General features: G+C 51.3%; 1 protein-coding gene across 3 annotated transcripts; it reads left to right on the top strand.

Moving 5' to 3' along the window:
• The first annotated feature begins 415 nt into the window (after positions 1–415).
• Positions 416–18,619, top strand: AKAP1 (A-kinase anchoring protein 1). Of its 3 annotated transcripts, XM_053995758.1 has the most exons (12): positions 416–530; positions 6,152–6,553; positions 9,683–11,315; positions 12,600–12,733; positions 13,251–13,377; positions 13,632–13,762; positions 13,844–14,021; positions 14,719–14,869; positions 15,522–15,589; positions 16,501–16,574; positions 16,836–16,901; positions 17,038–18,619. In XM_053995758.1, the coding sequence occupies exons 3-12, from the start codon at positions 9,707–9,709 to the stop codon at positions 17,095–17,097; spliced, it is 2,598 nt and encodes an 865-aa protein (XP_053851733.1). In that variant the 5' UTR covers positions 416–530; positions 6,152–6,553; positions 9,683–9,706; the 3' UTR covers positions 17,098–18,619. The 3 variants fall into 3 exon arrangements, with proteins under 3 accessions (XP_053851733.1, XP_053851732.1, XP_053851734.1); XM_053995757.1 differs by lacking the exon at positions 6,152–6,553; XM_053995759.1 differs by lacking the exons at positions 416–530; positions 6,152–6,553 and adding an exon at positions 8,044–8,065.
• The last annotated feature ends 3,593 nt before the right edge of the window (positions 18,620–22,212 follow it).

The raw sequence follows: 22,212 nt of genomic DNA, 5'->3' as shown, positions 1-22,212 counted from the left end.
CCGGACTCTCCCCGAGCCTCGGCCACGCGAACGATCCCGGCCGGGCCCGCCCCGCACCGGCCGCGGGAGCGATCGCGGCCCCGGAGCGATCGCGGCCCCGGAGCGGTCCCGGCCCCGGAGCGATCGCGGCTCCGGAGCGATCCCGGCCCCGGAGCGATCGCGGCCCCGGATTGACCGCGGTCCCGGGACGATCCCGGTTCCTGAACCATCCCGGCCCCGGGACGATCGCGGTTCCTGAACCATCCCGGCCCCGGGACGATCGCGGTTCCTGAACCATCCCGGCCCCGGGACGATCCCGGTTCCTGAACCATCCCGGTCCCGCTCCCTCAGGGCACGGGGCGGGGCTAGCGCGCGCGCGCGCGCGGAGTCTCGCGGGACGGCGCGCTCTCGCGAGAGGGGCGGGGCGGGGCGGGGCGGTGTCGCTGCATGTCCGAGCCGGGCGGCCCGGCCGGGGCACGTGGGGCGGCACCGGCACCGCTCCGGACCGGGCCCGGCACCGCTCCGGGCTCCGCCGCCGCGCCGGGACACCCGTAAGTACCGCCCTGGGCCGCCGCCCGCCCGCTGGCGGAGCGGCGGGGCCCGCGGCTGTCAGCGGCGGCGCTGCGGGGCGCGCTGACGGTGCTCCCCCGCCGCGCTCCCGGCCGTGCCGCCCCCGGGCCCGGCGCGCGGGCCGTGGCCGGAGCGCTCCCGCGGGGCCCAAGGTCAGCGCTCCGGCCCCGCCGTCACCCGGGGCCGTGGGCTGGGGCCGGCCGTGCCGCAGCGGGCGGGGGCCGCGTGTGTCGGGACGCGGGGCCGTGGTGGGCCCCGCGGGCAGCCCGGTGTTCTGCTCGGTGTTCTGCTCGGCCGCTCTGAGGGGAGCGCTGCGGCCGGGGCTGCCTGACGAGATGGCCCGGGCGGTGCGGAGTCGCGGTGAACATTAAGGCACCTTGGGCTGTCTGGTCTGGCGAGCCCTGCCTGTGTTATGGTAATGGCCGTAAAAAGTGTTATTTGCAAAACTTCTGATGTGCTGTAGTGACTCCTTTTGTTCGTAAGCCAGCATGGAATGCTGGTGGGAGCAAAGGAATTAAATGATATTGCTGCTGAGGAAGTGATGTCGTGGTCTAGCTTTCCTGGGAGAATCCTTGTTGTTTGCTCTCTATTTTTCTTCTTCCCCCTGATCGAAGCAAGGCAGATCTAAGTTACTCCTGCTCCAGAAATGGGCAACTTGATCTGTGCCTGGCCGAGTTCTTTGCTGCAGTCCATGAGGCAATGACCACAGAATGGACAGGCGCCTCAGCAAGGGCATCCTCTTCATGGATGTTATCCGTAATAGCAGGAAACAGTACCAAAAGCTGCACTTGGCTACAGCCCACCTGTTGGGAAAAGCCAGGGGCTGTGGGATGGCAGAAATGGGGCCTTCCTGTGTTGCCAGGGTTGTGCTGCACCTGCCGAGCATTATCGGGCCCTGTGGACTTTGTCTCGGGTGAAGGGAAGTGGCTGGCTGCTGCGGAAGGTGTAGCACCGCTGTAACTTTGCCGGTGGCTGTGAGTGATCTGCCGAGCACAGCCCCGGTAGGAGCGGAGCGGCCGGGCAGAGCACGGGCAGGGTGGGAGTGCAGCACGGCTCCTCGGGAGCGCTCGGGACAGAGCTGCCAGAGCAGCTGAACTGAGCTGCCTCCTCTGCTGGGATCACTGTGAACCACTTCAGGTCGTTTAACCTCCTCGTTCTTTAATGAGCTGCTTGTGTAAGGGGTGAAGGACTGTGCAGGCACCTGCTGACCTGCTGTACCTGTCTAGTGATGCCCATGGACCTGTGATTCTAGAAAAGGGCAGCACAGCCTCGTTGTGTGTATCTCCTTCTCTGTTCCCTGGTGTGCTTGCATGTGCTGCACAGTGCAAATGCACCGGAGGAAATGACAGCTCTCAAGTAAGTGAGGAGGGAGAAGCCTGTAGAGCTTGAGCAGTGCTTGAAGTATGATGGAATCCACCGGAATCCATTCATGCATCAATTCCTGTCCTGGTCTTGCTCACCTGACAGTCCTTCAGCCTCTGCTTAAGTGTCTCATTGAGCTCTTGAAGGACTTTTAAAAGCTGTCATGGGGTTTATGCAGGTCAATCTCTCACCACAATTGTAGCAGTGTCTTCTACAACAGGCTGTTTGCTCTCAGAGGTGAAACTAAAGATATGTTGGGGCTGCAGGGTCTGTGTGGATGGCACTGCAGGGGCTCAGTTGTGTGCTAGTAGCTGTTTTGTACTTGGGAGTGCTCTCCTTATTCAGCCTTGGTTTAGAAACCCATCCTAGGAACCAGATTCCTTCTTAAAGAATGCTAGAGATGCTTTGAGATACTAATACTGGAAATTATGGACTGCCTAGGAAGCCTTGGCTTTAACCTAGACACTCCACAATGCCTGAAATGAGGGAAGAGGCATTTCCTCACTGCCCAGGGTGTGAGGTGACAGCACCTGTAGCTCGGATCCACCACGATTTGTCTGTTCCCAAAGGTGCAGATTGCCTGTGGAGTTAAAAGTGACGGGCGTTTGCTGCAGGAGTGCAGCCAAAGCTCTCAGAGCCAGCAGCAGTTTGATTTGTGAGGCTGAGACTCTCTCTTCACTTTGAAAACATTGCAGGCTGGCTGCAGGGGGATGGAGAGCAAGTGCACTTCTGCAAGAGCAGTTATCTGAAGAGCATAATGCTTTTAAAGCAACATAGCCCACTTATCTGTGCCTCTCCTCGTTCATGTGCACTTCACTCATGTGAAAAAATGATTTGAGGTATTTCTAGCGTCCAGGGAGCCTGTAATAGGATTGGGGCTGGTATCCCAGTTGCCCCTAGCAACATCTAGAGCTAATAAAAAACATTAATTACAGCATTAATTACTTATAATTGTTTCATGTTTCAGATCTAATGATTAGCCTTTTTAAAATCCTGATTTCTAACTGCAGTGCTTCTGTGGAGCTCTTAATGCAAATGGCTGGTTAGACTTCATGAAGTGACGATCATCTTCAGGCAGCCATGCTCAGATATATTCAGGAAAAGCTATTTTATTCATCAGGTGTTTAATATTTCCTGGAAATTGAAGCTGTTGCATTTTTTTCTCATGGGGGTTGCTAGAAGGGGAGATATTTGCATGTCCCAAACTGCTTTTTCAAATGTTGTCTTCAGCTGGTTCACTGTACATTTTTTTATTGTCCACTATGTGGATTCTGGTCCTGCATTTTGTCAGCTGGAAGCTAACTGGATTTTTGGGCCCTGTATATTACTATTAGCAGAGATGAATATTTCATAAAAGACCATTTAAAATCATTCTTAAGCAAACAAATCACTGCTGCAGACCTGTCCTGGTCGGGGTTGCTTTTGACCTCTGCTGCCACCTGGCACTGAGGATGAGAAACTTGCCATGTGCTGTGGCTGGTTTTTGACTCTGGGTATAAATAGCAGCAGTTCCTGGCAAAAGTTCATGATTTTCATGTGCCTCTGGTGTCAGAGGCCTTAGCTTTGCTTGGGGATGAACCTGGGAATTGGGAGCTCTCTCTGGTTGGAGTGTGCTGTGCCACTCCTCGTAGCCCTTGTTCATGCACACAAGTGTCTTCGTGCTCATTCGTGTGAGTGGCTCTCTGTGAAGCCTTTGCTGTTCCCTCCCAGTGCAGGTGAATACAGGGCATCCTCCTCCCTGATGTTTGCTGTCCTCCCTCCCTGAGCGCTTCTGCCATTTCTCCTCAAGCCGAGCCTTGGCCGCAAGGCTTCCAACCAGACTCCAGTGCTTTTTGCTTTTCCTAAGCCTAGTGCAGCTCTTGTTTTGGGAAGCTGTTTGTCAAGGTCTCGTGGCTGTGCCCAGCAAACATCCCGTGAGCAGAGCTGCCGCTGCTCCCCAGATACCTGGGGACCTGTTTGGTCTTTGCTGCTCTTGGCTCCTGGCTCCTGCAGCCCTATCAGTGTGTTTGCTGTAAACCTCCCCGTTCCATCTCCTTGAAAATTCAAGCTTGTTTTTTGTCTCCTGTGCAGAGTACATTGGAAGCCCTTGGTTAGTTTAGTCTCTGTTTTGTGGAAATTGATAGAGATGCCAGGCATCTGACTCAGGTGGCTGCTTTTAAATCTTCATTTATAAGCTGTACGTGTAGTGGCCACTACACTGTGTTACCCATAGCAAGGGCTGCATTGGCTTCCTTACGTAGAAGCAAACACAAAAGGCTGATTATTGGATGTGTTTATTCTGAAACTCTGGGAAATAATTTTTTCTGCTCTCCAGCCTGAGTGAAAATGCAGAGAGAATGAAAGATAAAACTTTTCCCAAATCCAGACTTTTGTAATGTGTCGATAGGTTATAAAGATAACAGCTGCTTTACCTGTACTGTGGGGGTACAGGTGAAGTGGTGCAGAAGCAGTTTTTGAAGCTTGCTGAAGTATCTGGAAGACTTTTCTGGGAAAGTGGAGAAAAAGCTCTCTTGTCTCCCTCTGCAGCAGAGGATTCACAGGGAGACACTAACCTGGGTGAGGAAACTATAAATAATGAAACAACTGGAGCAGGGAGGTAACAAGATATGAAGAGCGGTAGGGAGCTTGATAACCTGATAGGGTTAATGTTAATTACAAACTGTTCATTCCTGCAGAGCAGGAGCATTCAAGGCCCTGCCTGAGTCCATGAGAGCAGTGCTGAGGGTTGCTGGGGGTTGATGTTTGTGTCCCTGTGAACTTATTAACAATTTCCAAAACATCTGTTAAAAAAACCCTACAGGTTGGCCAAGCTGATGCTTTTATTGTAAAGCTCTGAGTGTGGAAATAAATAGGAACTGTTCTGAGTCCTGCATTGGTCCAAAGGCTGCTGTGGGAGCTGTGCTGGGCCTGGGTTGGGCTGCTGAGTGGGAGAAAACACGCAGAACCAACAATCAGTGTGGCAGCTCCAGCTGCAAGAGGGGACTGAGCTCTTGTAGGAGCAGCACTGATGCTGACTACACTGAAAGCACTTTTTATCTCAGAGATAAAAGACAGCCTGGTGTTAATGGTGTTTCTTGTTCCAGAGCACTAGTTTAATTCTACATCAACCAGCTTTTTCAGCCTTTTACTGAAGTCACAATTCATCCTTTTGCAAATAGGAGACTGCTGGTTCTTAAATATTCTAGGGTTGTGGAGTGGCTTCACTGGTGGCTTTCATTCAGAGAGGAGCCTGTTTCTTGGGCCCATAGCCCATGTTTACTGGGCTGTGAAAAGGTGCTGTTGCTTAAGGGGTATCTCTTGCTGTTCTAGTCTTTCAGTGCTACTGTTTGAAGCAGAAATTGCTGCGGAGCACTTGCCTTTAATTAGTTAAGTACAGAGAGACTTCCCTGTTGGCTTCTTTTAAAATAAGTGCCACCCAGTTTGAGATCTTGCTGGCCTGGCTCCTACCTGTCTCTGGGTGTTTGTAGCTCCTGAGCCACGCTGGCTGAGCTCCTGGCTCTGGGTGGCGTTGGCTTTGGTGGGGGTACTCCAAGCTGGCTGTGGAGAGGACTGGGGAGGCTGTGGAATCTGGTGGCCAAGGGATACCCTGGTGATCCAGAGCGTGTGATGCAAGGGCTGGCAGGCTGCTGTGGCTTCACAGCTTCCTCCTGTAAGCTCAGGTCCAGGGCTGCTGCTGACCTGCATGGGAGAAAACCCCCTGTGCTCTGCAGCTGGAACAGCTGGGAGCACGTGCTGCAGCAGGACCTGGCAGGAGGTCCCTCCGTTCTGGATGTTCTGCCTCCTTCATCTTGTATGAAGCACAAATAAGCTGCAGTTAGATAATGCAGTGCCACGTGCCAGTTCAGCTTTCGATGAAAAAATGTCTCATGCCAAGGGTGGGTTATGTAATTCCTTACATCTGTTTCAGTGCAGCAATTTTTCTTATTTTAATCTTAACAGTAGGGCCCCCAGTTCCTTAGGTTTTTGTTAACTCCTGTTCTTATGCCTCCTATAAGGCAGAGCATGTGCTACCAGTTATTTTTAGCATGGAAAAATTTAAGAGCCCACGTGGTCCCATTTAGTTTGAACCGTGCCAGCCTGTCCAGTTCTCTTTCACCCAGATAGTATTTATTTCCCAAGTGCTGCTTCACTAACTACAGGGTTTGTCAGGAGGCATCCTGGCCTTGCTGTTCAAGCTGCATTTCCAATTTGCTCTGTGATCCTTTAGGACGGGCTTTAATTCCAGCCTTGATTTCCACAGCTTTCAGGGTTTGGAAACATCTCAAGTGCAGGGGCAGAGGGAAGCAGAGGAGCCAGGACCGGCTGAGGGTACGTCCCTGCAGAGCATGGGGGCTCAGTCACTTGGGAGTCATCCTGGCCTCTCTCCTGGTGGAGACTCGAAGCAGCTCACCTTCAGAACAGACCTCCTTGTGTGTGGAAAACCCTGAAATTCTGAGCAAGTGCTTGCTGAACTCCTCTCGGACCTGGAGAATGAATTATCTGGCGTCCCCGGGAACCTCGTGCTGCGAACATTTCTGACCTTATAAGGCTGTGAGTGCTGAGGGCTCTGTGTCCTGGCCAGGAAACAAGGTGGCTTAGAACTGCTCTGGGACCCTAATGTAAACGAGTAGAGTACATTGGCTGTCCTTGGCTTTTTTCTCAGGTAGGTAATGTGTGCATTCTTTCTTGTCTTCATCTCCTTGCTCTTTACCAGCAGTTTTCCATAAATCAAGTCAGGACACAGACTTGGAGAGCTGACTGACCCCTGCTCTCCCCTTGGTGCCGTGGGGATTATTTAGCAGGTTGGAGAAGTCTCATGCCCTAGCTGCAGCTCTCCAGCCCCATGATAGGTGTGACATTTAGGCCGGATTCCCGGCATGCCAGAGGGAAGTGGAAGTAGCTGGTGCTGGGGTGAGCACATACAGTGCATGAGCTCTGCACTATTTATGGTGCAGGACTCTTGGGGCCCTGCCTCTTGGGAATGGTGCTGCAGATCCAGCGTTTTCTGGGGGCTCTGGCTCCTGCAGGCTGCTCATCTCCTGTCCAAAGCCTCTGGAAAGCTGCTGCATTTCCCAGCTGGCTCCTCCTGCCTGGAGAGGGAGAGTGCAGGCCCTGCTGGGCTGGGCTGCCTCCTGCTTGGCAGTGCTTGAGGGCATGTGATTTGACAAGTTGCCATTTTCTGTCCCGCTGCTGGCAGGAAAATCCCAGGCTTTCTTCCCCCAGTGTGTTAAAATGATCCCATTGCCACTTCAGTCCTGAGCTGACTGTCAGATTGGCAGTGGGGAGATGGCTTGGTTGCTCTGGGACAGGTTGGGAAGTGGCTGTGAGCTTTGGGAGCTCTCCTGGGGGAGGAGCAGGGTCCCAGCCCTTGGGATGGGCAGGTTTGATCTGCTGTCCTCGCACATCACATGCAGCCAGGCTGTGAGCAGCATGGCAAGATGTGCCAGAGCCTTCCTGCCAGGTCAGCATGAGGGGATGTTTGTTGGTGTTGAGCTGTTCCCCGGCCAACCCAGCACTCCGGGATGTCTGCTGGCATCTCGTGCAGAGCCACTGCCTTTCAGCCTGCTCTAACTGATGGAAGGATGTGGAATTCCCATTTAACATTATCCTGAGAGTGATGCAGCTCTGGCTTAAATAATAAATCAAAAGCATTAAATCAAATGAGCATTGCAAGGAGCTGTCAGCTAATCCAGCAGTCCCCACTCATCCATGTACCATAGAGGAGTGAAGATCTATATCCTAAATGATGACAATGTTCAGAATGACTCACAGAACTGTTTTGTCTGCCAGATTTTAGGACAGGCTTGTCCCTCTGGGGCATCCTGTGACTGTCTCCCTGTGCTGCAGAGCTGTGTGGGACTATGGTTTGGACAGTTGGTGCAACTTAGTAGGGAATCGGATAATAATAGGGCTGTCTGTTTAATTGGGAATGCTTGCTGGGAATGGACTTATGTGAGCTACTTTAATTTGGGTTTGTAGTACTCCTGAGAGACAGCTTGTAGGGTAGTTCTGCATTAATTACAACAACTTGGGTGCGCAGCAGATGAGCACTCACAGCTCACAATGTGCCATTGTTCTGGGCAGCATAAAGGGGAACCTTTTGTCTTGGGAATGTACAGGCTTCACCCTTTCCATTTGCAGCTTCCAAACACAGAACAGCTACAGTATTGCATAGGTTTGTTGGTTTTAATTCTAAGATCCCAGATGTTGCCATTAACAGAGAATTCACCCTCAGCAGTGAGCCCTGCTCCCTGACTGCGTACAGCGGGCTGGGAGTAACTGGGATTTAGTTACTTCTTAGTTACTTAGTTTATTTAATCAGATACAAATGTCCGATGAACACACAGGCCTCTGTGTAGAACAACATAAGTGCCTTATTTGTGGTGTACTGGGAATATTAGTGAACTTAAATAGTGTCTGCAGCTGACCTTTAATTTGGGATTGAACAAGGAATTTTCTAGTCCCTGCCTTTGCCATTCTTTCATTCATTTGTGTGCCTCAGAGTCTGGGCCCTGCAGGAAGCAAGGCAGAGTCTGAGCTATAGTGTGGTTGAAGTTGTGTGGATGCTCCTGTGGAATGGAGAGTGTGGCTGGAGGAGGTGAGAAATCTGGGGTGAATATGAAATTATCTGAGGCTCTGACACTGAGTTGGAGCCTGAGGGAGGGATGGTTTTGTCCCTCAGCTAGAATGTCATCAGCTCCTTGTGGAGATTGTGGCCTGAAGGAGTATTGCACTGGGAGCTGTGCTTGGGGTGTTAGTCCTGATAACAGAAGGGATTTTTTGGTTGAAACACACTGGGGCCAACTGCCTTGGTTGTCCTCTCTTGTCACAGAAATATTATGCTTCTAAAGAGGAACCAGATAATGCTCTTTTCCAGTGGGTGGCTCCCATTTCTAAGACTTTGCTATCTCCTGAAAACAATCTTTATTTTTGTTCCTTGCTGGCAAGAGTCTTGAGGGCTGTTTGGATTAAAGCCTGTCTGTGTAAGCACCCTCAAACACGTGGTGTTTTGCTTTAATTCCTGTGCAGTGAGAATATAAACTGTAAGTGCTTTGCAGCAAGGCTCTTTGGGATGTGGTAGCAGTTAAGCTCTGCATTCCAGTTGCAGACATTCCTTAAGGAAAAGGGAAGGCATGGCAGCCCTGCCTCGTGTGACTCAGGTGAGGCTTGCCAGTGAAGGAGCATGACTGGGTGTCCAGGTGGGAAAGAGGTCAGAGGCCTTGCAGAGGAAGAGGAAGAGCTGTCAGCTTTTAAGTCAGGGGAGTGGCAGCTGTCAGTGCAGTGAATTTGGATGTAGAATAAACTTGGGAGCTGCATTCCTAAGGCTTTATAGAAGTGTGTGTTGTCAGAGTCCAGAGCCCTTGGGAATGGGGTGCTGCCTTTCAAGGGGAGAGCTGGGGAGCCCTGCCATGTGCCAAGCCTGTGCTGTGGAATGCTGTGGTCCAGCTGGGCTGTGAGCCCAGCCCATGCTGGAGGAACCTGCTGTGCTGGAGGCTGTCCTGGGGGCAGGGCTGACATGCAGAGGTGTGAGGCAGAGGAAGCAAGGGGAAATTAAGTGCAGAGGTGAGGAAGGGTGAAATCATTGAGTATAATGATAAGACATGTCCAGATATCCCTAGTCTTGGGTAAGGATCTTGTTCTGTGGCGTGCTGGTAGAGCAGAGATGTTAATTTCTAGAGCAGCTGGAAAACAAGCCTGACCATGCTAATAGCAATACCTCAAGGCACTTATGGGACCTCAGCCTTCCTCATCTTCCCTGGGACTATTTTAATGTGATTTCTGTTTCTCCTAGGTATAACTGCTGAAGCTCTGTAAGATGGCTTTACGCTTCCGCAATTTCGTCCCGTATGCCATTCCTGGAGTGCTGGCACTTCTTGGCTGCTGGTGGATCTATTCCTGGAGAAAAAAGCACTCAGGCTATTGCAACAAACAAGCAATAGCCATTGAAAGGGAGAAGCAGGAAGAAGTATCAGAGAGTGATTCACGTCCCAAAGCAGAAGCATGTGTCCCTCGAAGACCACCTCTTTTGTCGGAAGAGGAGTGCCTGGAGAAGCCAGCCCCCACCTCCCTGCTGTCCGCGGGGCCAACGACGCCCTCTCTCCTGCGCCCAGCTCACGAGAGGCCGGATCTCTCACGGGACCCCCCAGGCCTGTCAGCCACGACAGCTGGGCCCAGCCCCCGCGAGGACGACAGTGAAAAGCTGGAATCGGTGGGATCTCGAGAGGGAAGCGCTGTCCCTGCTCGTGCCTCGCCCCCTCTGCTCTCTGGGAGCACAGGGTGTGACCGGAACGCGGTGCTGAGCCACGCGCTGGAGCAAGGCTCGGGGGCAAACCAAGGCCAGCAGCCACCCCTGACACGGGAGTCTTTGGGAGTCACCGAGGACATCAGCAACACAGAGCAGTCGGATGAGTCTTCGCTTAAGCCCCCTAAGGAAAAGCAGATGCCAGGAACTGTGCAGTCAGATACTGGCTCTGTGACAGCCTGTTGCTTGGGATTGGAGAAAGAAGCCAGTGCCCCACAAGCCTTTCTCAATGAAGCTGAAGTTGTATCAGGTCACGAGGGTTCTGCAGTGAGTGTGTTACCAGGGAGTTTGGAGTCTACCTGTCCAAAGCAGTCCAGGGAAGAAGAGATGTCAAAGCCAATCAGTGGTACTATACCTGTGTGTCAGAAGGACACGCAACCAAAAGGAGATGAGTTGGAAAGAGAGAAGATTGGAGGAGTGAGTTTGGACAAGGAAGTTGAGAAAATTGAGCAAGTAGCAATACAGATAATTTCCAAGGTCATTTTGGCAGCAACTGAGGAAGTGCTGTCGGGTTCTGCAGGCAATGCATCCCCTTGGCTCTGCCAGGCCACTGCCAGCCGAGCTGAGGCTCCTCTGGGGATGGAGAGTGCTGCTGCCTCTGCTCAGGTGCCTGTGGAGGGAGCCACAGCAGCCGATGAGAGCGTGGCTGCAGGGAGCGGTGCAGAGGAGCACGGTCAGGGTGTGACAGATTGCTCATCACACGGCTGTTGGGCCAGCCCTGTTCAGGGGAACACAGAGGACTGTCAGGTGAAGAGCTTGGTGTGCAGGGAGTCCCAAGGAGTTGGTCGGACTCATGTGGAGAACTCTCTGGAAAAGTCACCTTTGTCCACGGAGGACTCTGGGTATGGCACGCACACACCCGGAGGTGGGACGAGTGTAGAGGAGCCCCTGCAGAGCACAGTGCTGTCTGTCACATCAGACCAGCACTCGGACTCACTGAGCACATCCTCAGCCCCAGACACGTCTGCTGAGCTGAGCTTGGTACCGAGGGACACCCCCTGTGCTCCGGGGCTGCCCGAGGGCAGCACAGTGCCCTACAGCAATGGGATCCTGAAAGAGGATGGGCCAGACCTGAGTCAGGAGTGTAGCAGTGCTCCAGGGACGGATGGAGATCACTCGGAAGGTAAGGGACTGGAAAATCCTCCTGCAAAAAATGTAGTGAACCAGCATTGCTGGGGAGCACCTTGCAGGTGTGAGACCTCATGCCAGTGGTTTCTGGTGACCTCTGGGACCCCCTGGGTGCTTACCCCTGTTTATGGGCTGCTGCTGACAGGAAGGTGAGGCAGGTTCTGAGGTGCTGCTGGAGGAGCCAGAGCAGAGCTCTGATGAATTGTGATAAAATCAGCTGGTTGCAGAGCAATTACCCTGAAGCCTTTTTGTTTGGAGGGGCAGGTGCATGCCAAGAAATCCCAACAGGGAGCAATATTCATGGAGTTCCCCCATCTGTCTGTGCTGCTTTTCCCTTGTAGATGCTGGATGATGTGTGCCTGGCACAGTACATGCAAAGCTGTCTGAGCAAACATTAGCCTGTGTGACCTTGGGGATGGATGTTAAAATCCTTTGTAGGATCCTGTGGTGCCAACAGCCCTTAATGACAGGGGATGTCTCTTGTAATTGCTACAAAGCAGTTGGAATACTGCTTGTTGCAAGACATGGGGGTTGAGTTTGCCAGCAATGAAGGATTGAACCCACAGAATGTTTTCACTAGTGAGAGTAACCCCAGGAGGAGAAGGTATTGCCTTGTTGTGAGTGCTGGTGTGACAAGAAGGTCCAGGAGCGAGTTGTGGAGCCTGGTAGCACTGAGACACTGAGGTGGGGAGAGGGGAATACAGCAGGTAAAGCTGATAAGGTGGCAGTGTTGGACAACAGGTCACCCAGCTGACCTTCACGTCCAGGCTGTGAGTCTCAAATCTTCCCATTGCCTACAAAGCCGATGCCAACAGCTGCACCCTTGGCCTTTCTCAGCCTCTGTGCTGTGTTACCCATTAAGATGTGGCAAATGTGAAGCAGCTCTTGGGTTCATTTTTCTCTTTGGTCTCGCTGGATGGTCTGAATACTTGCAAGCAAGTGAGGATCTTCATGCTTCTGCTTGTTAATGGGGAGCAAGGACCAAGCTCGAGTGACACTGGCTGTATCTGAGATCTGGTCAGGAGGAGACTGTTGGAGCTTGTCCCTTCCCCAGGTAGAAATGTTCCTGGTATTGGCTGATGGTTTGGGAGCAAAATACACTTCAGCTCTTGCACCTTGTTTCTTCAAATATAGGGCAAATTTGGGCAAAAGGCAGCTGCCTACCACGCCTCATAGTGGGCACATCTAGCACTGGGGTCACTCTGCAGCCCTTCCCTTTGGGGTGGGAGCCTAAGTGTGGGTCTTGGGGGCTGTCTGAATGCTTGTGCCTGTCTTGTAGGTTCAGACGTAAATAGTGTGGATTTTGTGGACAGTGGCAGTGCCATGAGGAAGACAGTGGCTCGCCAGAACGCAAAGCTGGAAGGAGGATCCAGCAAGCCAGACTTCATTATCTGGGAAATTGAGGTCCCAAAGGTAACCAGCTGCTGGCCTGCTCGCCATCCTGCCCTGCCCTACACAGCCACCTCCTGGTCCTCCCAGTCTCCTGCTGGCTCTGTGCCATCCCAGGGATTTCAGCAGCCAGTCCAGGACAGCTGGAGTGTTCTGCTCCCGTTAGGACTCAAAGGAGTGAAGAGCCAGTGCACAACTGTAAACAAGCAGCACTCCAGGGCTACACCCATGGGAATGGTGCTTGTTGAACTTGTTATTCCCCATTATCTTCCATCCAGCCTGGAAGTCCAATGCTTTGAAAGCATCCAGGAGGCTTTTAGGGTACACAGGTATTAAGAGCAGGGGATTATCAAAATTAGCTGTGCTTACTGGTCTGAGCTCATCCCAGACCCACTGAACCCTGCACTGGTCCAGCACTGCCTTGTGTTTATCCTGCCTGTGACAGAGGAACTGAGAATGTGGGTGGTGAAGCCAGAGAGAACAGAGATGTTTCATCTGAGTTTCTCTTCCTGACTGTTGCTTTCTTGTCCCTTTCCTGAAGGAATTAGTTGGCCGCTTGATTGGCAAACAGGGGAGGTTTATGAGCTACCTGAGACAAGCGTCCGGTGCCAAAATTTATGTCTCAACACTACCTTATTTCCGTGACTCCCAAATCTGTCACATCGAAGGTGAGTGGAATGTGTGTCTATTCATGGCCTAATGTATGTCTTGGGGGACTTAATTAGATGAGCAAGGAATTTAAATGGATTTAGTGGCTTCTGAGTCCAGTGCTTTTCAAAACTCCTCCGGGCCACCTGTTAAAAGTTACACTGTTGAGGTAGTGCAGGAGGATCCTGGCGGTTGTATTCCTTCAAGTGACAGGACTGGAGGTGTCCGCAGCATGCCCATGCTGGAGACTTCCCATGGGATTTTTGTCTTCCAGGGACCTCGCATCAAGTAGAGAAAGTCCTGAGCCTGATTGGCAAGAAGTTCAAAGAGCTGTGTCTCACCAACATCTACACCCTCCCTCCGCCGATGCCGCTGCCGCTTCACTCCCTGCTCGTGTCCGCCTGGGTGAGTCCCGGCTCTTGCTGTGCTGGGGCTGGAGCTTGCATTGCCAGCAGCACTCATGACAGTTTTTACTCCCCGTGGCAGCTGTTCCTCCCCGATGGAGTCACCGTGGAGGTGGTGGTGGCACACCAGGTGGATGCAGGGCACATGTTCCTGCAGCAGCACACGCACCCCACGTTCCACGTGCTGCGCAGCCTCGACCAGCAGATGTTCACCTGCTACTCTCAGCCTGAAACTCCAACCCTGCCCACTCCGGTAGAAGGCAAGTCATGGATGCTCACACTTTGTTCTGTTGAGAAAGTTCTGGGCTCCTGTGCAAGCCTGCTGTCCCTGAGTCAGGCGTGGGAAGTTCCCAGTGGATGAGGATGTGATAGCTCATGTGTCATCTCATCTTTAAGCTGCTGCCAGAGTACAGATGTTGCTCTGCTCTCCCTTACCCTGCTCATCCCTGGAGTACCTCCCGAGCCACGTAGCTGCATGTTGAAATTCAGAGTGAGATCAAACCTGTCTCAGCTTATTTCCATTCAACCTGGCATCTGGGGTATTTCTGCTGGCAAAGTGTGGAGCTGCTCCCACACCTTCATGGTGTCACTGTGTCCGTGTCTGTCACCATGTCTGCACCTGGTGTGAAGGGTGCATCACATGCAAAGGGGTTGTGTATTCCTATGTGGAGACAGACCTTGCTGTTACTGCCCAAAGGCTGGAAGGGAGCTGGGTACCTGGGCAGGGCAGTTTGGTTGTGACAGACGGAGCTGACAGTAAAAGCCACCAGTCCTGTGTTTCAGCTGCAGGCCTGGTGTGCTGGGGCTGTGAGGGATGTTGGAGGAAGATGGAAGCAGCCTGAGAAATGCTGTTGGTTCTTTATAGATAAATGAGCTGTACTGCTCATGCCCGAAGTGCTGATTTTTGGAAATCCACTTATCCTGAGCTTTTCTTCTCTGCACTCTGGTGTTTTGCAGTTGGTATTATCTGTGCAGCTCCAGGCCTGGATGGGGCATGGCTCCGGGCTCAAGTCATCAGCTACTTCGAGGAGACCGATGAAGTGGAGCTCAAATACGTGGACTATGGAGGATATGATAAAGTGAAGGTTGACACACTCAGGCAGATCAGGTCCGTAGACCCTCTCCCATGGCCTGAGGCCATGTCTGGCTCAAATCCTAATCAGAGGAGTCTGTACTGTTTGAATTCTTAAAGGTTTTTCCGCAGCTGAAGTGGGAAACGGTGGAAAGGTTCAGCTCAGCACTGAGTGTGGGTTCTTGGGAGCACAGCAAGATCCTGCAAGGCTTTTTTGAAGTGGGGGGAGAGGAAATGGCAGCTTCTGCCACTTCAGTGTGGAAGCTGAGGAAGAGGATGCCTTCAGGAGGCCTCCAAGTGTAATTGATTGATGAGCAAGGAATAAGCTCCTGATTCTCAATGCTCCAGCTCCACTCTCTGGGACAGCTGTGTTGGATCAGGGGTTTCTTACACAAGCCCATTAAGTATTTGATTGTGCCCCAGAGCTGGGGAGACAGGCAGCACAGCCTCCCTGATGGACGTGGGTTTTTCTTAGAGCCTGATCCAACTTGGCATGTTAATCAGACAATTTATTGCTGTTTTTAGATTGCTGGGAGAATTGTCTGATTTTTTTTTTTTTTTTTTTTGTTTGACTGTCATTAATTTAAAACTGAATTCCTGTAAGAGCAATTTGATTAATCAATGTCACATTGAAGAATGTAGGAGTGATTTAAAGCCCTGTTCTTACTCTGATCCTCTTTTCTTTAAGGTCTGATTTTTTAACACTACCTTTCCAAGGAGCAGAAGTTTTACTTGACAATGTGGTGCCACTTCCAGGTAAATGGAGCTCTTGATGAACTGTTGGCCCTTCTCCTGCAGGTTTCCATGGATGCCAGATGTGTCCAAGCCATGACTCTGTCTGAACCTTCTACCTCCTATTGCCAGTGCAGCCTCTGATGTGACAAGAGGAAGGATTGGAAAAATTGTATTGTATTCTTCTAAATGTGCTAGCATGGCATAACCTGTCAGAATACAGGGGAAAAATGATAAATGTCCAGGCTTTTTCCTGCTTGGAGGAGACAATGAATTACTGTCCTAAGCAGCAAGTTGGCAGGACTGGCAGGGTGTAGGTGCAGTAGCTGTAACTGCTCTAATTCTTCTGTCACAGAGCTGCTGTAAATGCAAACTTAGTTTTTAATCTGCGCACAAATACCTGACATTCCCTCCTGAAATGACTGATTTGTAAAGTTCTGTGTTCAAATGCCAAGCCTGCAAGCACTGGGAGAATGTCAGTCACTGCATAGAAACACTTTGGTTTGCTTGCTTTTTTTTTTTTTTTTTTGTCCTTGGCTCTGCTCAGGTGCTGGGCACCTGCAGTACAGACACTTTGGGTTCCCAGTGCCAGGGGTGCCCTCTGGGCAGGGTCAGCAAAGCCCTGAGGGACCTGAGCTTAGTTTATTGAGGATCAAAACAGCAATGGCAGCTCTAAGGTGTTGCAGAAATGTCCTTTGCTGTCTTTAAAGCCTCCTGATTCATCAGCTACTTGTGTTCATGTGATGAGGCTGGTGGCTGTAGGAAGCTCTTCATCCTTTCCTTGCAGAACCAACAGCTCCAGGGATGGGATCAGCTGGCTGTGAGGGATCTCTGGCCCAATGTCTGTAGGAGGACAGAGAATATTAGCTCAGTAGTCCTTTCTGGCCTGTAAAGTCTGTGCAGGAGCTCATTTGTTTGCTCTCCTTTTCCCACAGACGAGGATCACTTTTCCGCGGAAGCCGACGCTGCTGTCAGTGAGATGACCAGAGGTGCTGTCCTCGTGGCACAGGTACAGCCCATGTCTGGAGAAGTCTTGTTGCTGGTGGCACTGCTGGTGTCCTCTGCACTCTTATGTTACATAAAACCCAAAGCCAGAGCCTGGCTCCTGGGAAATGCTGGGGCCTGGGAACTTCCATCAGCCCTGCTTGGGACTGGGGAGAGAAGAGTATTCCCTCTTGTTTCTGAAGTGCTTCTGGTAGTGGCTGTAGCTGTCCATGTAAGTGAATTGGGACCAGAATTGCTGCACACTCACGTTTTTCTGTGTTTCCAGGTCACAAATTATGACAGTGTCACAGGGCTGCCACTGATACAGCTGTGGAACTTGATGGGAGATGAGGTGGGTATATTGATGTATATGCTGAAAACTCCTTAATCATAAACCTTTTATTGTTGGTTAGGAACTTTTAGAGCCCATGTTTGTTGCTGTGGCTTGTTCACTTATCTACTCTTTGTTTTTTTTCCCCTCCCTTTAGGTGGTGTCAATAAACAGGACTCTGGTGGAAAGAGGGTTTGCTCGGTGGCTCGACTACTAGCAACGTCCTAGATGCCTTGACTACTCTTTCTGCAGAGAAAAAACAAAAGACAAAATCTTGTTTTGCACTGTTACAATTCGGTTTGGCAACTTCCCCCGAGGAGACCGGTTCACACCTGCCTGTGGAGTTTTGTGGTCCATTGAAACACGTTTTGCTCAACTGTTACCATTTCACTAGAACAGATACCTCATCTCCTGGAAGGGGGTGTTCAAAGCCATAATGACAGATACTGTAGCTTTAAAGCAAAAAGTCGTCCCTGGCCTCTGCTCAAAATTTAAATGGCAAAAATCTGAAAGCCTTGGGGGGTGGCTGGAGGCAAAGGCCCCCGAAACAGTAGCCACGCTTTGGTTCCCACTGTGTCGTGCCCCAGGAACTCAGTGTCTGCTTTTCCCAAAAGTTACATCGGTTGTCCTCTTTTTAACAGGCCCTGCTTATGAAATTAATGAATGTTATTAAGGAATTTAATGTTCAGTTATGGATTTTTCTGTATTGTGCCAGTAACCTGCACAAACAGCATCCATCTTGTGTCTTCCTTGCGCCAGGAGGTGGAGGAGTTGCGTTCCTGTGTCTCACTGCAATCATGGATTTTAGGCTTGATCTGCTCTCCCTGCAGGGGCTTGGAGTGCAGGATGTTACCACTACAATTTTTGCTCTGAAATGTCATGTATTTAAAGAAAAGAAACTGCTTGCCAAGCCCAATTGTAGTTTATATTTTTCTAGCCGTGCAAGTATGTAAATATATATTAAAAAATCATTGTAATATTTTGTACAAGAAAAACACTGGAAACAAAGGGAACTTTACAGAAACTTTTTCACACCAAAATGTCCTATATAGGTAGAACTGGTATGGAGTGCATTAGGGTAGCCAAATTATTTGGAGCATATGAATGTTGGGAGTGTTTCAGCTCTGCTGTATGAGGATTAGTGTCCCCTTAGGTTGCTGTCTGGTTGAAATTGTGATCGCTGCATCCTTTGCTATGTTGCTGTACAGATCTGTTTAAAAAAAAAAAAAAGTAACAACTTGGCATTACTCTTGCAGTGGTGTTCTCTCTCTTTTTTTTTTTTTGTTGCTCCTTTTTAGATTTCTATTACATATTTAAAATTTTGCTCAAGTAATTTAAGCTGACTTAATGCTCTTAAAGACATGCCCTATAATGTGTATCATTTTAGATATGGATTGAGCTGGGATTTATTGCTGGCAGAGAAGACACTTGCCAGAAACTGTTGATGTAGTCAGTCCTCAGAAGCTGCTTCAGGCGATTCAAGGTTGTGCTCACATCCTGTGAGCTGACACACCAGGGCATCACACATTTGGGCAGTGGCCTGCACCAGCCTTTAGCCCAATCCCCTCTGCTAGGGAATGGTTATATCCTTTCTTGGAGTTCTCTCCTAGCTGATGCTTTGATTTAATGTTCATGTTTGCAGTAACATCCAAGGAAAACTAAATTGGGTAATTCAGATCTATAAAAAATATATCCTTTTGGAATGTTTCTTTCCATTTCAATTAAAGCTCGAATTTTAAGCCGTCTTAGTGAAACTGTGATGACTTAAGAGCCTTCCTTTCCTGCCTCCATTAGAGCAGCCCTGGGCTCCTTGCTCTGCACCCACGGGGTGGATGTGTCACTGCTTATTGTTCATGGCAAAGTTTGACTTGTCTGAATGTTGGTGTTTTCCCTTCTTTGAGAGGTGTCAGAGTCAGGAGTCTACAACAGGGGTGGGGAGCTCTGCCAGCGTCAGCTCCGTGTTTTCCTCTGGCTCTGCACTGTGGAAGAACATCCTGTTCCTATTTGTGTTGAGAGCTGCCTGGTTTTTAAACAGCAATAAAATAGAACATTGCAGGGGGAGAGGAACTGAAATAAGGAGGTGTTGGCAGGTAACAGATATGCAGCTCTTCTTTAAAATCACAACTCTCAGCCTATACAGGAACACATAAATGTGGGGGGCTATTTTAGGTTTGGGTTTTGTTTTGTATTATGGATAAAAGTGAGGGGATTTGCTGAGCTGGGGAAGGGTGTAGTTGAATATGGACTGCTTGGAAAAAGCACAGGTCAAAAAAGGCCAAGGGGAGGTTGTGGCAGTGGTGCTTTGTGCCCTGTCAGACCTCGGGGACGAGGCTGTGCCGGGTTTGGAGTGGGTTGTGCTGCTCATAAATCCATCAGTGGCCCCCGAGCAGCTCCGTAATCCTTGGCTCAGGCCTGAGGCTGAGCACAGGCCCATGGAGCTGAGCTGTCCCATGGGGTGCTTTGACTGAAGCCCTTCAAAGGGGCTTTTCCCTTTGGAAAATGGTAATTTTATTACGGGTGAAATGAATGAGGTCTCGGGAGATGCCTCATTTATAACCTCCTGGAGAGCTTCCACGGCTGCACGGCACGCTCCAGCACTCCTGCCGAGCAGTCCCTGCATGCCCAGATCCCCTTTCCAGGCTCCTTCCATGGATGAGAGGTGCTTCCTGGGAGGCCTCCTCCTCGTGGCTGCTGGCCCTTGTCCTCCTGTTCAGGGTGGAGCATCAGGAGCCCGTCCCTGGGCAAGCAGCACCTTCCTGCCTGAGCCTCTGCAGTGCCAGGGCTGCTCCTTTGGCAGAGCCTGGAGCTGCTTTCCCTTTGGCACGTTGCTTTCAAGGCTCCTCAGGGAGGGAGGAGGGCAGAGTTTCTGGAGCAGATGGGAGAGTAAGGGAGCCCCTGTCTGACACAGGGAGCAGCTCAGCTCCTCCCCTCCCACAGCCACAGGTGCAGCCTGGAGCCTGGCTCAGCACATCCCTGGTGCTTCGCTGGCAGAGGGTTTTTCCCTAAAAAGAAAGGAAAATGAGGTGCAAGCTGTATTATCTCTTCCATTCTACTGCATCACACAGATCCATGGGGTCCCACCTCAGGGCTGTCCCTGGGAAGCCAGCAGGTAGGAGGCTGCTGAGCAAGAATTAGAAAACACGTGTCTTGCCTTTAGTTCATTGCCTCAGGGGCTGTGTTTTGGCTTCAGTCACCTCTGCTTGCTCCCCCTTCCTTCCCTACCCTGTCACAAAAAAAAAAAAAATAAAAAGCAATGATAGAGGAAAAATTTTGACTGCATTGGGCAACAGGGGTGAGGATGGCAGCTGGAGGAGAGACTTGGGGCTCTTTGCCAGAGGAAATGTCAGAGCAGTTTTGCCCTGGCACCCCCGGGTCCAGCTCCTCAGCACTGCTGAGCCTGGTGCCTCACAGCCTGTGCTTCCCAGAGGAACTCCCCTCTGAGTTGCTGCAAGGGCATTTGAGGCCGGTTGTCCTCCTGACCTTCACGGCTCCCCCTGGCAGTATGTCCCACAACTTAATTATGTGTGAGTGGGAAAAGTGCTTCCTGTTTCTTTTCTAAATTGCCCAAAAGCCTCCCTGGCTCATCCATCATCCCAGTGCCCAGGAAGGTGAGTAATGGCCCTGCTGTGGCTTGGCCATGCTGCCCCCGAGTTTACAGCCTCCTCTCCTGTCGTGCCTCAGGCTGAAGCTGCTGAGCTTTGCTCTGGGGGTTGGAGCAGGGGTTGCTGACTTCCCCACAGACCCTGAGCCCTGCACCCTTTGTAACCCTGCAGAGCCTTTGCTGAGTGAACACGTGCTGGAAGCTTTCCTCCTTTTGCTGAATCAAGGCTGTAAAGGTGCTGCCCTGAGTTTTGGTGTCTGAAAGCAGGTTTGGATGTTTCTTACAACATTCTCAATCCTCGTGGAAAGCAGGAGAAGGCAATGGGAGTTGTGCTGTAGCTGTCACTACACCAAGGTTTTAACCTTCCCCTGGGAGGATCAGAGGGACTCTGGTTTGTGCACTTCATGTCCCAGCTTCAAAGCCCTGCGTGTTGCCTGGGGGATGTTACTCTTTTTTTGTGCCCTGACTCTGCAGTTTGGATTCAAGAATACTGAAGAGACATTTCATGCTGTTTCAAGTGAGGTGCCCTCATTTCTGGATAGCAGCACTCTCACAGTAATCCGTGGGTCTGGGTTTCTCTGCTGTGTGTTGTCTGTTGCTCTCCAAGTGCACCTGAAGCACTTCTCTGGCCCTCAAGTACCATTCTTGTTGGCAGCCACGAGTGGCAGCATGAGCATCTCCTGCTTCTGTCACATCCCCCCGAGCTCTGCCTGGTGCAGGGACGTTCCCTGGCTGCTCCACGATCTCCCAGTGTGGCTGCTGGGGCATCCAGCTGCTCCAGCCCCCCAGCCTCCTGTTCTCCCCCAGCTTTCCTGTCCCCAGGGCGGGGGGATGCTCAGGAGGGATTCCAAGGAACCCATCCCTAAGTGAGACGCTTGTTCATCACTGCAAAAGTTGTTTTGTCAGAGCAGGAAGAAACGTTTGGCTGCCTTGTCAAGCCTGGAGCTCTAATTCTGCTATGGGACAGTGACAGAGCTGCTTTTCTGTGGCAAAAAACAGTGTGTTACACACGGGACTGGGGAGGGATGGCAGAGTGAACCGCTGCAGGTGCCCAGCCCTGTCTGGGGACACAAAGACACCACAAGATGTGGTTAAAGAGTCGCAGTGGGGAAAAGCTGGTTTGCTGTTTTTGTATCTGCCCTGTCCCCGCAGCCGGTCCGTGCGTCCCTCGGGAGAGCAGCAGGCTCGGGCTGCCGTGCGGAGGAGCAGCAGCCCCGGTGGCGAGCGCGGAGCAGCAGATGGCACTCGAGCACCAGCCCGGCCCCGCTCCCGCTGCGCCGCGCGGGCTCGCGGGCCTTGAAGGGAGATGGATCATCTCCGCTGTGCCCATAGGACCGCGATTTACATGCCTGGGACGTTCCTCTCTGCTCGCAGGTCCAGATTGTATCTCTGCTTGTGCAGGTTTGTCCTTACACAGTGTCTGGATGTGAGATGATAAAGGGAGAGTGTTACTTTTCACTCACAGAGACAGACCCCTAATTTGCTTGGATGTGTCTTGTGATCGTGGCATGCCTTTCCCTCAGAGCTGCCTCAGAACGCAGAAACGAGATTATTTTTTTCTCAAATAAGATCATTTTGTCCCTCCAGCCAAAATTAAGTGAGCTTGCTGCCCTCACACTGAAAGTGGATTTGCAAGTGCAGAAAGTGAAAAGCAAAGTTCAGCATGATTGTTACGGAGGCAACAGCCCGAGAGGTGTGAATGAGTCAGGGGAAAATGCTCCAGTTGAGATG

The sequence above is a fragment of the Vidua macroura genome, chromosome 20, assembly GCF_024509145.1.
Source record: "Vidua macroura isolate BioBank_ID:100142 chromosome 20, ASM2450914v1, whole genome shotgun sequence".
NCBI lineage: Eukaryota > Metazoa > Chordata > Aves > Passeriformes > Viduidae > Vidua > Vidua macroura.
The sequence above is the reverse complement of the archived record's forward strand: the minus strand, read 5'-3'. Positions and strand labels throughout refer to the sequence as shown.